General features: G+C 54.1%; 1 protein-coding gene across 1 annotated transcript; it reads left to right on the top strand.

Annotated features, from left to right (window-relative positions):
* Nucleotides 1-1,419: 1,419 nt before the first annotated feature.
* Clec2l (C-type lectin domain family 2 member L) lies at nt 1,420-15,506 on the top strand. Its single transcript, XM_051174717.1, has 5 exons — nt 1,420-1,679; nt 9,189-9,263; nt 12,679-12,845; nt 13,335-13,435; nt 15,309-15,506. The coding sequence occupies exons 1-5, from the start codon at nt 1,499-1,501 to the stop codon at nt 15,418-15,420; spliced, it is 636 nt and encodes a 211-aa protein (XP_051030674.1). The 5' UTR covers nt 1,420-1,498; the 3' UTR covers nt 15,421-15,506.
* The last annotated feature ends 657 nt before the right edge of the window (nt 15,507-16,163 follow it).

Here is a 16,163-nt window from a genome sequence, read left to right as displayed (position 1 = left end):
CTTCTCACGCCCATCTCTGTTCTCATCGAGCCTGTTTAGCAGTATGTGTTGTAACTGTGGAGCTCTGCACCATCTGAAACATTGCCAGCAGGGACTCAGTATCCCTACTGCCCCCCGTGGGCCAAGCCAAGGCCCTGCACAGGCCAGGGAGATGTCAACCACACATCTGCTGTGTCTGTTTCAGAAACTCCTTTGGCTTGTTCTGCTTGTTAATCCTTGAGGCAGGGTCTCACTATACAACCTAAGCTGGGCTCAGTCTATGTAGTCCAGGCTGACTTCAAACTCTTTGTGTCTTTTCTTCGAGACAGGGTTTCTCTGTATTGCTTTGGAGCCTGTCCTGGAACTCGTTCTACCTGCCTCTGCCTCCCGAGTGCTGGGACTGAAGGTGTGCACCGCGTGCCACCACCTGTTAGCGACCTCAAACTCTTAATTCTCCTGCTTCAGTCTCCCAAGCAGCAGGGTGACAGACTTGGGCTCCCATACCCACTGTGCCCTGTGCTTTCTTAACTCCATTCTCAACATGCCGGGGAGGGTGCTAGCAAGTCCAACTGAATTGGTGAGCCCCAGGTTCAGTGAGAGACTGTCTCAAAAAATAAGATGGTGTCTAGTGTGGTGGTGAATGCCTTTAATCCCAGCACTTGGGAGGCTGAGCCAGGCTGTGAGCCAGAGGCTATCCTGGCCTACATAGTGAGTTCCAGGGCTGTATTAAAAGAAAAAAAATGGAGAATGAATATACCATAAAGACACCTGGCTTCCACGAGCACTTGCGAACACTCCCACCTAAACCAGAAACGAGGTGGGGGAGGAGAGTGCATGAATCAGTAGATGGTCAGTCGTGGCTGTCCCGCTGCTCTGCCTTGTCTCCTTAGTGTGAGATGTTCCTCTTAGCTGCTGAGAATGGGCGGGACCGTCTGCTCCAGGTCACCCCAGGAGCAGCCTTCCCAGGACCTTCTCCCGGGAACACACACACACACAGACACACACACACACGGACACACACACAGACACACACACAGACACACACACACAGACACACACGGACACACACACACACAGACATACACACACAGACACACACACACACAGACACACACGGACACACACACACACACAGACACACACACAGACACACACACACACACAGACACACACACAGACACACACACACACACACACACACGCCCAGCATCTTAGTTTATCACTGTCCTGGCCTTCCGCTGCTGGTGACCTGAACTGTCCTCCCTCCCTGCAACCCCGCCCGCCCGCGGTCGCAGCTCCCGCGCAGTCCCGGCTCCTCCCCCGCGCGCACAGGCTGCGGCGCGCACAGCGGGGACCAGAGCGGCTCCGGCGCCGGGAGCCCGGCTCAGCCCGGGTCTGTGGACGCCGCGGCCCGAGAGCACACCGAGTCGGCCTGGGGGGCCCGCGGGGTGCACGCAGCGCTGAGTGCGCGTGGGGCCGGGCCCCGCAGCCGGGTGCAGGAGTGCGCGCGCGCCACGGCATGGAGCCGGCCCGGGAGCCCCCCGCGCGCACCCGCCCGCCACCCCCCGCCGCGCGCCCCGCGCCCGCTGCACCCAGGCCACGCTCGCCAGCCGAGGCCGAGGCCCGTGGCCCCGAGGGGCTGCTGCGACGATCGGGGTCAGGCTATGAGGGTAGCACCAGCTGGAAGGCGGCCTTGGAGGGTAAGCGCGCTGCCTTCCATCCCTCGGCCCCCGACTCGGGACCCAGAAGTGGCCCCAGTCACCTTGACAGTTCGCAGAAGGGAGGGAGAATTCACTCATGGCGGGGCAGGTAGAAGTCGCCGCGGGAGTAGGAGGGGCCGCTGGGGACCACCTCTGGTCACAGCCTTGACCCTCTGCTGCAGATTCCCTCTTTGACCTTGCTCCAACCTTAGTTGGGTCCTGTGTGAATCGAATCACCTGCCCCGCTTTGCTGAGTGACGGCCTGAATCTGTAGCGGAGAAAACACTTAGTGCTTCGTAAAAGCAAAACCTATGGTTCCCCGAGATGGTGCCTGTACTCTGTGGGGATGGGAGGGGCGCTCTGCTCGAGGTGGGGCTTAGGAAGAAGAAGGGTCCCAGCGGTCCCGGCTCAGGGAGTGACCCCGGAGCCGGGAGACACATGCCTTTTAGGGAACCTGGGTTGGTGCTGTTGGGGGGATGCTGGAGTAGCCACAGGGAGAGTCAGCTTCCAGATGCAGTAACTAGGGACAGTCAGAAGGGTGTCTCAGAGTAGGTGATCTTTCATGAGTGTGGGACAGACAGGGGAGTTCCTGGACAAGGACTGAGAGCAGGTGGCTGGGAGGACAGCTGAGCCTTAGGGTGCTGGGTACTGAGGGATGAAGGCATGGGGTGAGGGGAGGGACGAGAAAGAATGTGAGAACGGGTGTGTCCGAGGGGCCACCCAGGCCAGGCTATGGCGCCTGCCTGTTTGAGGGAGCTGTGAGGGTTTAAGGCAGCAGGTCTGCCAGGGGGGGAGGAGACTGCCGTGGAAGGTCGTCCGTCCATGAGGAAGGTGGTGTCATCTGGAGGGAACAAGGCCACCGGTGCCCACATAGGTGAGGAGAGGCAGAACATGGAGGACCCCTGGCCAGGGCTGCGAGCCAGGGCAGGACAGTGTGTGGAGGGCTCTGAGGATTCTGAAGAAACCCAATAGTGGTTGGGAACACGGAGCTTCCCCAGAAGCAAGGCTGTTAGGGTGGAGAAACAGACAGGAAGCTTGTGCAGAAGAAGGACCAAGCAGCCGGTATTGGATGCTGTCTCTGGTTAGGGGCTGGGTTTTCTGGGTGACACAAGCTTGTTTTGTGAGTGTTTGAGAGGGTCAGCTCTGCTAACCCTTACCCTTACCCCCACTGGGCAGGGCTGTTTCAGGGTAGCATGGCTGACCGACCCTGCCCACCAGCTGAAGAAGAGGGTACACGCTGGGCAGCAGGAAGGCGAGGAGCTCTCTGTGGTGGCCCAGCACACCACCGTATGTGGTATTACAGTCCAGCCTTGTTCATCTGAAATGGCATGGGTCCCCAGTGATGTCCCCACAGCCCCTCTTTTGGTCTCTGGTGCATGTAGGAGCATCCCCTCCAATGGCTCTTGGGTGCTCAATGCCTTGGCTTTTTGGTTGGTCCTCTGAGGTCTTCTAGATGTTCCTTGGGTGTTTCAATCCAGAGAGGAGAGCCCATGGGCTGACTGGTCCTCACCAGTCAGTGGCTGCCTTGTTCACTCTAAGACACCTTCCTAGGCCCTGGTCATATCCAGCCTTCACAGAGGTCCCAGAACAGGGCCAGACTCAGTTTGGTGAGGAGCCAAGAACTGGTAAACTTGAGCCTCCGGCTGGTAGGCTTCTCCCGGTTCTCTCCTGTCGTGGGTGCGTGCGTTAGTCATGTCATGATTCCTACTCACAGCACTAATCAGAGGAAGGTCTGGAGTGTAGGCTCTGAGGTGCCTCCTTTCCCAGTTCCCCGAACAGCCTGGGTGAGGGGCCAGGAACAGCGGTGAGCAGCTGCTCAGCTGGGGTTGCCCCTGAGGCTGTTGTTATTCCTCACTTCCGCTTCAGTTCTCCTATGATACACTGTGGCGGAGAGATCTGCTGGCCCTGGGGACCCAGTGGGCTTGCAGCCTCTGCTTAGGCTGGTCTCTATCTTGAGGGAAGGGGGAAGCTTCTGAAATGATACCACTGAGCCCCCAAACATAGCTGTACTCTGATCTTAACTTTGCCGCAAGCAAGCAAGCGGCTGTGACCACAGGGGGCTGAGTGTGAGCCTTAGTTACCTTTAACTCACACTCTGCCCTTAGTGAGGTGTGTGAGCATCTGAAATACCTCACTCAAGGACACACTGGCTGCTAACACAGGAACCCTCCATGGGGTTTGCCATGGGGCCCTCTGATGTGAAAAGCTTGTCTCTCTTCTGGCACGAGCAAGGACACACTGGCTGGGAGAAGCTAAGCGGGCAGGATCCAGTTGCATTCTGAGCACATGGCTCTCCTCTCCTGGGCCATCAGAGGAGTCTGTCACTCTCAGGAGAAGCTCTTCCCTCCTCGTAGCTTGAAGGACTTGGAGAGCTCCAGTCAGAAGGCTGGGGTCTGGAAGACAGTCCTTAGTGAATGGTTAGCTGTGGGAACAGAAACCAGGCATTAGTTGGCCTGTGAAGGCTGCTTTCCCTACCAGTGTGAGTCTGTCCTTCCGGGTGAAGGCTGGTAAAGCTGACCAGAGTGCCCTGCTGGGGTCAGAGAACCCTGAAGATGATTGGAGATGGGGCTATTTCCAGCCTTGGGCCTGAGAGTGGGGCAGAGTGTTCCGGGGTAAGGAAGAGGGGACAGAGTGACCCTGCATACTTCAGGCTGTATAGATTTCTCAGTGGCCACCAATTCTGAATTTTTAATGTTGAAAGTTTTTTTTTTTTTTTTTATTAGGCACAAACCCACAACTTCCTGGTCAAAACCACACACATGCATTTGGCAAATGCTACCTAAAAATTTAAAAGTTACCAAGCTTCACATTTGGGCATTTAAAAATAGTCGGGGTTATGCTGGCCAGCCTGTGCCGTGGGTGGTTTAGACGTCAACCATGGGCTTCTTTTGGGATGTGGGTATGAGGGGGTCTGTGGCAAATCTCCGCCTACAGACAGCGGGGTACTGAGAGCAAGCTCCATGTTTTAGGGTTCTCACACTGCCTGAAGCCACCCACCCACACTGCCGGAGGATGCAGGCAGAGATTCCAGGTGCAGTTCAGGGTAGATCCCTCAGAGACCCAGTGCAGACCCCTCAAGGAATCCAGTGCAGACTGCAGCAAGACCCCAGTAGAACTCAACATAGAAGCCCCTGAGAAATGTAACTTATCCCCCAGAGGAACCCAGCAGAGTTCTGGAGGAACCCAGTGTAGCTCCCCGATGGAGCCCAGCATAGGCCTCTAAACACAGTAGAGATCCTTGCAGAAGCTTAGTATAGACCCTTGGAGGAGCCTAGTGTCGGCCTCTGGTGGACCCCAGCATAGACTCCAGGAGGAATGTAACGTAGACTCATGATAGAGCCCAGTGTAGACCCCTGGAAGATCCTACAGTAGACCCCATTGGTGAAGCCCCGTGTGGGCCCCTGGAAGATCCTAGAGTAGACCCCATTGGTGAAGCCCCGTGTGGGCCCCTGGAAGATCCTACAGTAAACCCCATTGGTGAAGCCCCGTGTGGGCCCCTGGAAGAGACAAGCATATACCCTTGGAGGAAACTACTGTTGGACCCTGGGATAACTCAGTGTAGAACTGTGGAAGACACAACATAGATCCTGGAATAGCGCAGGGAAAGTCTCTAGAACTCAACATAGACTCTGGAATAGCGCAGGAAAAGTCTTTAGCGCAGGGTAAGTCTCTAGAGCAGTGGTTCTCACCGTTCCTAACCCTGCAGCCCTTTGATACAGTTCCTCATGTTATGGTGACCGCAGCCATAAAGTTATTATTTTGTTTTTTGAGACACGGTTTCTTTGTGTAGCTCAGGCTGTCCTAGAACTAGCTCTGTAAACCAAGCTGGCCTCAAACTCAGAGATCTACCTGCCTCTATCCTGAGTGCTGGGATTAAAGGCGGGCACCACCAACACCCAGATCATAAAATTATTTTCATTGCTACTTCATAACTGCATTTTGCTGCTGTTATGAATCCTAATGTAAATATCTGTGTTTTCTGATGGTCTTATGCAATCCCCGTGAAGGGGTCGTTTGACTGCCCCCCCACCAAGGGATCATGACCCACAGGTTGAGAGCCGCTGCTCTAGAGGAACCCAGCATGGGCCCCAGTGGAGCACAGTGTTGACCCGCTGAGGAGTCAGGCTTAGTTCCTGGAGAAATCCAGCATAAACTCCTGGTACAGGCCAGTGTAGATGCGGTGTAGATGCAGGTGGTGCTTAGACCTGCTCAAAGGAAATGATTCCAAAATGTTTGAGGGTCTCGCAGGTCAAGACCACTGACTGAATACAGGATTTCACTCTCTATCCCCTTAGAAGCCCATTAAGAAGCAGTAGAGGGACGTTTTAAATGCCAGTCACACTAGGGACTGGAGCTGAGAGCTTGTGAGACGGGCTGAGCCCGACAGACTTAGGCCCATCTGTGAAAGGCCATTGAGCAGAGCAGCCAAGGGCATCACACTTGAGGATCCAAGCGCTCAGGGACAGGGGATGGTGGAAGATGGGCTGAAAACAGGAAGAAGGGTATGGAATTTCTTTCAGAGATATGGACCCGGATCTAAATAGCCTGTCCCCATCTCTGGCAGGAACCTGAGGTAAAACTCTCAAGACTCAGGACTACTGTACAGGACTACATAATGAGCGGGCCATGAAGTTCACTTTCACATACTGAGTGTGGAGGGTACTCTCCCAGCCTTCTTAGGAAGAGCCCTCCCCAAGACTACAGCCTCAGGGGAGGAGACAGAAGATGTTCCTCCAGTCCACCCACGTGGAAGAAGCCAAGAAAATTTACAGCCCCAGTCAATCAGCCAGAGCCCCCGCCACACTCCCATTGACAGCAGTGGCTAGGGCTCCAGGGAACTCCTTAGCCCTCCTGCCTTTAGCTGTGAACAATAGCCAAGCACTTGCAGGAATCCCAACGAGCATTTCTAAAGACTCTGCTGAGAGGAGTGAACATTCTTCCCGCTGCTTCTCTGGTCAAACAGCTCTCAGTAGCATCTTCAGAGAAGCTCGTCCATCACTAAAACAAGAATAGTTGCTGTAAGAGAGGACGCCACAGCACAGCTGCGACAAACCCCCGACCCCTTAAATTATTGTCACAGAAGTGAAAGCCTGGCAGAAGGGTGACGGGGGGGGGGGGAGTTGAAATCTTCCCAGAAATAAACCAGAGGTGAAGAGATAGGAGGAGGGAGGAGGGGGGAAGGATGAAGGGAGGGGGAGAGAAGGGGGAGGGGGAGGGGAGGATCAGTTTAAGAGCACAAACATTTGAACTTTCAGAAGGAAATCAGAACATGAAAGAGACCATCTATGATATAATTAAAATGTTTTTGACACTGAAGGACAGAGGGATAAACAGGTATAGAGTGTGTTCTTGCAGAAGACCTGAGTTCAGTTCCCAACACCCACATCAGGCAGCTCACAACCACCTGCAACTCCAGATCAGACCCAACTCCCTCTTCTGGGCTCTGCAGGTGCTGACTCTTGAGTGCACACACACACACACACACACACACACACACACACACACACTAATCCACCATAACACCAAGCAAAATTATTAGATACCATGGTGACTAGTCCTCCTGGAGGTAATATTTTAGCTTGGAAATCTTCTGAACTTTGAAAGTGTTTGTGGTCATCTAGCACCAGGTGCTGCTTTGGAAAAGCCTAGCTCTCTCGTCTCACCATGAGCTGCTTTATTCCAACTACTTAGTTTGCTTCTATCCAAGAATTCCATCCTGCATGTCACACATTGGCTGGGTATAGATATTTCTATCTATCTCACTGGACAATTGATGGGCCCCTTCAACCTGGAAATCCGTGTCCTTCAGTGACAGAAGGTTTTTCTTAAATTATATCACTGGTGGTTTCTTCTCTTTCGTGTTCTGATTTCCTTCTGAAAGTCCAAGTCTTCAAATGTTTGTGCTCTTAAACTGGTCCCTCCTCTCCTTCCTCTCCCCCTCCCCTCCCCTGGGGCAGCCACTGGAGCAGACACTGGAGAGGAAGAACAGGGTAGCAGCACAGGGTTGGGGCCGAGGAACTCTCAGGCCACTGGTTCAGGGGGCTCCAGGGTGGCAGCTGACAACCAGTCAGACTAAGCAGGTCAGGAGGGTCAGGGGCCACATCTTTGAGACAATTGTTTCGGACTGAATGATAATTTCCTCCCGATATTCATATGCTGAATTGCTAAGCACCAATATGATGCCCAGACAGTGGGTCTGTACATGTAATGGTCAAGATGGCAGAAAAGCCAAACCAAAAAGTTTGGAAGAGGCATTCCAAATGTTATAGACAATGCTGATAATGGTAAGAAAAATGATGATAATGGTAAGAAAAATGATGATAATGGTAAGAAAAAGGAAGCTGTGGGCGCTGGAATGTTGGGAAACTGGATCCCTGCAGTGTTGCTGATGGAAATGTAAATTGTTATGATCACTGTGGAAAACACTTTGATGTTTCCTCAAAAAGTTACACAGAGTTACCCCATGATCCAGCAGCTCTGCTCCTAGTCCTGCACCCCAATGAATTGGAAGCAGGGGTCCCAACAGAGTTATTTATATGTTCATAGCTGTGTTATTTATAGTGGTCAAAGGGAAGAAACCCCAGTGTCTACCTTCTGCCTGGTTTCGCTTCTGTTGCTGTGATAAAAGTCCAAGGCAGGAAACAATTCCGGGTTTATTCCAGCTCACAGTTCCAGGTTCCAGTCCACCATTGCAGGAAAGTCAGGACAGCAGCTTTAAGCAGCTGTCAAATCACAGTTAGGGCAGAGAGGGATAGATGCATGGTTATTGCTCAGTACATGTTCTCTAATCTTAACAATCGAGACAGGCTCCCAAGCCAGGGAAGAATGCCACCCACAGGTTCTTCCCACACCAAAGAACACAGCCGAAGCAATCCCCGCAGACTCGCACCGAGACAATGGCTCAATGAAATTCTCTTCCTGGGTGGTCACGCTCTGACCATCAAAACTAACCATCGCAAATGGATAGACCGAATGTGGTATATCCATAAAATGAAATAACGAACCATAAAAGGAATAGGGTCTTGTTACAAGCTACAGCACGGATGAGTCTTAAAAACATGTTAAGTGAAATAGGCCTAACACAGGAGACAAAGTGCTCCAAGGTTCCACTCATGAAATAACGTAGGACTGGACTGGAAAATGGGTAAAGATGGGCAGAGAGACGGTGTCACAAGGCTGTGAGGGAAGGATGGGTGGAGCCTGGAATGTGCTGGAAAAACACCAGGAGAGTCTAGGTCAGGAAGCTGTGGCCGGCATAGAAGGAAGGAGTCTGTGGGTGGCCGAGCTGGGGCTGTGGTCCAGAAGAGTCTCCAACGGCAGGCTCTGCAACGGCAGGCATCATCACAGCCTCCCCGAGGGTGGGTCTAGCTCTTGCTCAGTTCCACCCCGTCCATCCGTCCATCCGTCGGTCCGTCCGTCCGGCTCCTGCTGTTGGGACCCGGCATGGGGGGGGTTGGAGATAGGAGGGCAGGTGGCAGCTGACAGCGCCCTGCTTGTTTTTCTCTGCAGATACCACGACGCGCCTGCTGCTGGGGGCCATTGCTGTCCTTCTCTTCGCCATCTTGGTGGTGATGAGCATCTTGGGTGAGTGTGGGTGTCGGAATGTGTTAGCAGCACACACCAGTGTGCACACCTCGTCCCAGCATGCCCAGCTGGGCACATTCCTCCGTGTGTAGGAATGGGGGCAGGCACACAGTAGAGTAGAAACGAAGTGGCTGGTTGCTAATGGGATTGGACCCTGAAATAATACAATTCCACACGGACCGTGCACATCCCATTCACTGGCCACATAGGAAGCGATGGTGCCAAGGAATTCATTCAAAAATGCCATGGGCATTCAGAGCAGGCTAGGCCAGGCAGGCAAAGCCTCTTGGAGGTGACATTTGAAGATATCAGACTTAAAATGTCACATTCATTCAACAAACACTTACTGAACTCTGCAACATGTCAGGTCCTAGAGTAAGTGCTGGGTGGGGGGGGGGAGAGGGAGGGAGGGGAGGAGAGGGAGGAAAGAAGAAGGAGAGAGGGAGAGCGAGCTTCGCTTGCATTTGTTGGTTCTAAGTTGTATTTAGCTCAACATAACCCTTATGCTGAAGGGGTGTCCTTTGGCGTAGAATACTCCCGCGGCAGGGTTTCTCTGTGTGGCTTTGAAGCCTGTCCTGGAACTCGCTCTGTAGACCAGGCTGGCCTCTAACTCACAGAGATCCGCCTGCCTCTGCCTCTGAAGTGCTGGGACTAAAGGTGTGCACCACCACTGCCCTGCCAGGAGTGGGATACTCTAAATGCTACACAGGACACATTTTAAGGGGGTGAGGCTTGCAAACATGGAGTGCTGCGAGACAGTTGCAGGGGTTAAGCAGGGCAGGTGAGGCTCCCAGCAGGGAGGGGTGAGTGATCGGGGGACTTCTGGGAAAGTGTCTTGGCCTCTGTGATGTAGCCCAGGTTGGCCTTGAGTTCCTGGTGTTGTTGAGGCCGGCCCTGAACTCCTGGTCTGTCTGGTGGGTGCCACCACACCCGGCTTATGCAATGCTGGGGATCAGACTATGGCCTTGAGCATGCTAGGTGAGCGCCCGTCCACTGAACTACATCCCCACCCTCGTATTTTCTTTTTATTATTTTGTGTGTGTGCTGGGAACTGAACTCAGGTTCTCTGCAAGAGCAGCCTGTGCTTTTAGCCACTGAGCATCTCTCCAGCCTCTTTAATCTTTAGAAGGCAGTTGGACCAGGAGTAGGTAGCCTCATTAAAATGGTGAAAATCCACTTACTTTATCACTCTCTACCAAGATCTCCCTTGTCCAACTTGTTTGACAAGCAGAGGGTCTGAGAGGCCACTGGGGCCAGATCAGCTTTGCCTAGAATGAGGCTACAGAAGGAGTCATTTTCCCTCCATCCCTGTCCTGGGCAGGTCAGGGAATGTGTGGACACAGCTTTGGCGCTTTCAGCAAAGCTTAGCTTTCTCTCAGGAGAACCAGGGAGGAGTCTACACCGTGGACAGTACTGCCAAGCAGGCCTGAGTCAGTGCGTAGGTGTGCCCAGAGAGCGTCCAGCAGTGTGGTAAAGCGTGATAAATAAGAACCTGGGAAACCATAGGCTGATGGAAATTTATTCGGGGAGAAATCACTTACACCAGAAACAGATGACCGCCGCAGGTTCCCGTTCCAAGGATGCCTCCAGATGCTCTCTGTTTCCCACCAGGAAGTAAGAGAGCAAGCTTGGGTCCGGGACCCCAGACCTAGTCCCCCCAGGTCATGCCCGTACCTGTCCACACGCCCCCAATGGGCGTGGTCAGTGCAACAGCTCACTACAGTGTGTCAGTGCCCATGTGTTGGTAGATGCCCAGGACAGTATAGCCCCCAGGGTAGTATGCTGTATTCTTGGCCCTATCTTACTCAGTATCTTAATTAATCACTTATATAAAGAGGAAAACACCCCACATGCTCATGGAATTGCAGTTAGTATCATTCCATATGGTTAATTGGGGAAAACAATCAAGATTAAAATGTGCCTGTAAGGCCTACATAGTGGCACACACCTGGTACCTGAGGTTTGGGGAGGTAGACGCAGGAGAGAATCAGGGGTTCAAGGTCAGCCTTGCAGAATTTGAAGTCAGTGTCTTAATCTGTTCCATTGCTGTGAAGAGACACCGTGGCCACAAAGGAAAACATTTAACTGGGGCTGGCTTACAGTTCAGAGGTTTAGTACAGTATCTCTTGGTGGGTTAAGGCAGAGTCGGCAGACGTGGTGCTGGAGAAGGAGCTGATGCATCTTCATCCGCATTCAACAGGAAGTGAACTGAGACACCAGGCATAGCTTGAGCGTGGAAGACCTCAAGCCCCACCCCCACACTGACACACTTCCTCTAACAAAGCCACACCTACTCCAACAAAGCCACTCCCATAACTTTTGGGTGCCAATTACACACAGACTGCTACAGTCAGCTTTGGTGACATGAGACTGTGTCAAAATCCAAAGCTAAAACTTACTTATAAAACTAATGAGCCAGGCACTGTGACTCATGCTTTTAATCCGGGAGCTTGGGAGACAAAGTCAAGTAGAGGTCTGTGAATTTGAGGCCAGCCTGGTTTACGTGGTGAGGTCCAGGCAGCCAGGGCTAAAATAGCAGAACCAAGCCAAACCTCAAATGAGCCCAAGATAAGGGGAAATGCGCAAGTTGTGAATCCAAGCCACACAAACTCCTGGTTTTGGATTAATGTGTGTTCTGACCTGCAGAAGATGCAGAGTGTAAGTAAAACACTTGGAAAAGAGGGTCTTGGAGGGTGGACAGACATTCTGAACTGCTTTCCCAGTAAAGGGTGTGTCCGTGTGCGCGTGTGTGTGCGCGTGTGTGTGCGCGTGTGTGTGCGCGTGTGTGTGCATGTGTGTCTGGGCTATCTCTCCAGCCCCTACTTTAGAATATCTTTTCACTTATGTTTAGTGGTGGAGTCGTGGGTATGCAAGTCAGGGGACAACATGCATGAGTTAGTTCTCAGTTCCCACCTCCCACTGCATGGGTCCCAGGGATGCAACTCAGGCTGTGAGGCTTGGAGGCAAAGCGTCTTCGCTCACTGAGCAAGCCATCTATCTACCCAGCTCAGGTATGTTAAAAGGAATGTTCTGAGCAGGGTTATGGAGATAGCCAGCGAGGGAGAGCATGGTTCTGAGAAGGGCACACTGTCCTGCCAGGGCCACAGCCTGGCTGCAGAGATGCGGCCTTCAGGTCATTTCAGACATGAGCTCCTACGGTTAAGAGAGAGACCTTTCCTCGGGCTTGTCCCATACTGTCCCCCACGGAGACACACTGGCCAGCTTCCTCAGCGCCTCTGTTGTCATTTGGAACCCCTTCCCCCCCCCACCCCAGGCACAGTGACTTCAGCAGTCTCTCTGAGGGACACTGAGGTCCAGTCAGAGGGAAGGAACTGTGGGGTTAGGCTGCTGACACAGGGGGCATGGCAGGGCCAGGCGCACCCGGGGACTCTCAGCCGCTTCTCCCTCCCCGCAGCTTCCAAGGGCTGCATCAAGTGTGAGACGCCCTGCCCCGAGGACTGGCTGCTCTACGGAAGGAAGTGCTACTACTTCTCCGAGGAACCCCGAGACTGGAACACGGGGAGGCAATACTGCCACACCCACGAGGCAGCACTGGCTGTGATCCAAAGCCAGAAGGAGTTGGTGAGCGCCTGGGTCAGAGGCGGCACGCCCAGGCCCCTGCGGACTGAGGGAGGCAGAACCCTGGTCTCTTGCTCAGTTTGGACGCTGTGCACAGTGCAGCACTCCTGGGGAACAGGAGTGGGTCTCAGACTGCGACGCACGATGTTTCTGTGTCACTTTCTGAGAAAGTCCCACAAGTCAGGCAGGGTAACTTGCAGTGGGTAAAATCTGGCCGGGGATCTAACATTCCCTGTGGGCCAGGCAAGCTGGGGGATGGGGGGTGGGACCCTTTTCAAGTCGCTGGGTCTGGGGACATCTGTGGCAAGCTTGGGAAGCTGGCCCAGTCTTACCCGAGCAGTGTGACTGCCCAGGGTTCTGTAGTCACTGACCCTCACTCCCCCATCTCAGTGCTCATATCTCTCCAGGGCCAGCACCATCCAGGCCCAGCCCGCCGCTCGGGCCCTGCCGCAGTGACTGGACTCCATGCCCGGTCTCCCTCTCCTTTTGCAGGAATTTATGTTCAAGTTCACGCGGAGGGAACCCTGGATTGGGCTGCGCAGAGTTGGAGACGACTTCCACTGGGTCAACGGGGACCCGTTTGACCCAGACACGTGAGCGGAGACTCCATCTTCTAGAAGAGAGATCTGAGCTTAGACAAGGAGGGTGTAAGCCCAGAGGAAGCTCTCAGACAGATAGACACGTGTGGTTTTGAGCTAGCTAGAGTTGATACGTCTCTAGGGCATGTTGGGGGGTGTCTGTGGTGGGGGCCTTTATGAAAGCCCCTCTAGGCCCCCTGGTTTGGTAGCCTTCCCATACGCACAGCTTCTTGGTGAAAGGTACAGGTCTCATCTCCTGTGACTACTCCGTCTATGCTGCTCCTGTTGGCCACCGTTTAGTCACGTGTCCCCGCCTGGTTGCGAGGGATGATGGACGATGTGACTTCTATAGGTAGCGGGGCCCCGAATGCGTTGTGGCAACGGGAGACACAGTTGTCCAGTGGCATTACTGATCACTTTTCTCCTGTGACAGCTGCCCCGGGGAGGCGATGGGTGCACAGTGGCGCTGTGTTTGTGTGGCCCAAGCACTGAGGCAGTGATCTTGGGGCTGGCAAGTGTGATTGTGGCAGGAGACTGTCGTTGCCGTGTAGGTGCGTGTGGTGGCTGGGTTAGGGACAGGCAGGTCACTTCAGCTTCTAGTCCAGACTCCACCTGTGGAGCCCTGCTCTAGCCTGACAGCTTGGAAAGCATGGCTGCCAATTGGAGGGTGATGGAGGAGTGTCCCCAAGGCCGTAGCTGAAGTGAGAAGGGCTCCTGGCAGTAGGGCTGCTGATGGGTGTGGCCCACCTGAGCCAGCCAGAGCCTTCCTCGCGCCTTTTCCTGTGATCTCTTCCCCAGCCCTGCAGTGTCTCTTTCTCCCAGGCAAGACCATGGAAGACCCTTTCTTTGCCTTTCTGGAAACTTCCTGCTGTTAGTGCCCCAGGGAGTTCTGGAGGCTAGGGTCTCTCAAGGGCTGACCACTGGGCAAGGACATTGCCCCTGGATCACCACCATCTCACCTACCAGGGAGCAGAGACCGGGTGAACACACGGTTTCGACGGAACCCTTCCAGGGCTGTACTGTTATGAGTGGTTTTTCCCGCCGGTCTGGTCCCACCGCCGCGCCAGCCCCAAATAACACACAGAGACGCTGTGTTAGATATACAGCTGTTGGCCAGTTACCTGTTTCTTATCGGCTAGATCTTCTTAAATATTAATCCATTTCTATTAATCTACGTATTTCCACATGGTCTTATCTTACCCGAGAGAGGGCCTGGGGTTCTTCTCTCTTGGTCATAAATTTTGAATCCTCTCCTCTACTACTTCCAGAATCCTCCTTGTCTCCTAGTCCCGCCTATTTTGCTTTCCTATTGGCCAACAGTGCTTCATTCATTAACCAATCCGAGAAGCATATTTACAGAATGACATCTCCGGTCACTGTACATGGTTGTGGTGAATTCCAGGGTATGCAGCTCCCTTTTTCGAGGGTGACTGCATTCCTGAGCTTTCACTGCGGTGTGCCGTGAGGGAACCGAGAGGAACAGGGCCTAGAACCGACGCCCTGTCCAGAGGCTGGCTGCCTTGGGGGTGGGGACCACAGCCCCTCAAGGCTGTGGTGAAAGGTGCCTTAGGGTGCAAACAGGGTTCTGTGGGAGGTAAGGCCGTCAGAGAGCCACTGTGGGCTGGAGCCTCGGAGCTGACCTTAGAAGGAGATAGGAACAGGATAAAGAAGGCAGGGAGCTTTGGCGGCTGGTGTGCTGAGTGGTTAGTTCCAGCGGCTGGAGCACAGGGCTGGCACAGTGGGGGACTAGGCTGGAAAGGAGCATGGATGTGTGTCTCGGGAGATACTCCAGAGATGGCTTGAGGGACGGACAGGCCAGAGGGCCTGTGGGACCACCTGTGATGGGCTGCAGGCGAGTGAGCGCTTGGTCTTTTCTCTCCCGTCACAGATTCGCCATCTCGGGTATGGGGGAGTGCGTCTTTGTGGAACCTACCAGGCTGGTGTCAACCGAGTGTCTGGCTACCCGGCCCTGGGTGTGCAGCAAGATGGCCTACACGTGATGTGGCTCCGGCCGGAGGTGGCCCCTGTGCCCAGGCCCAAGGGCAGTGTCTGTTGTTCCACCTGCTCCCAAGAGGGGCCGCCACCCTCTCTGAATGGAAGCTGTGTGGCAGATGGTCTCTGCCACTGTCCCCTCCCAGGCCCTGGTTCCTGGTCTCTCTTGTCCCCAGGCAGGTCCTGCGGCTTAGCAATTCTATCTCATGTGCTAAGTAGTGTAGACATCTTGCCCCCATACACACAAGCACATGCGTGTACACACGTGCACACAACACACGCGCAGGCTCCCGGCTCTGCCTGGGAGCCCCCTCACTGCAGTCCTGGTGCTCCTGGGCAGAAGGGGGCTGGCATGGGTCCAGTGGGTTTTGGCTCAGCAGCCTGCCCTCTCCAGTGGGTTGTCTCACTGCTGGGGGAGGTAGGCAGGCACAGCTTCCTCTGCACCTTGGAGAGAGCAGCCAGGGCTGGAGGCCCCTGATTCTGTCCTCCCGCTCTCCCAGGGTCCCCAGGCAGGGCCCCCGCTGTGCTGTGGTGCTGTATTGATCACTAATGGAATAAAGGCATAACTGCATCTATGAGTCTGCGGCCATTTGTTTGAGGGTCACAGCTTGGGGGAGGGGCAGACAGGCAGTCTGTGGGGGCCGCCATAAAGATGCAAGGAAATGGAACACACGTGCCAGCCCAGGGTTCATTTAATGTTGGTGGCGGCTGTTACTCTCAGCCCTGTGAAGGGTGTCTTCATTACCTTTTG

The sequence above is a fragment of the Phodopus roborovskii genome, unplaced genomic scaffold (genome assembly GCF_943737965.1).
Source record: "Phodopus roborovskii unplaced genomic scaffold, PHOROB, whole genome shotgun sequence".
NCBI lineage: Eukaryota > Metazoa > Chordata > Mammalia > Rodentia > Cricetidae > Phodopus > Phodopus roborovskii.
Note: the sequence above shows the minus strand (reverse complement) of the source record. Positions and strands in the feature narration are given on the sequence as shown.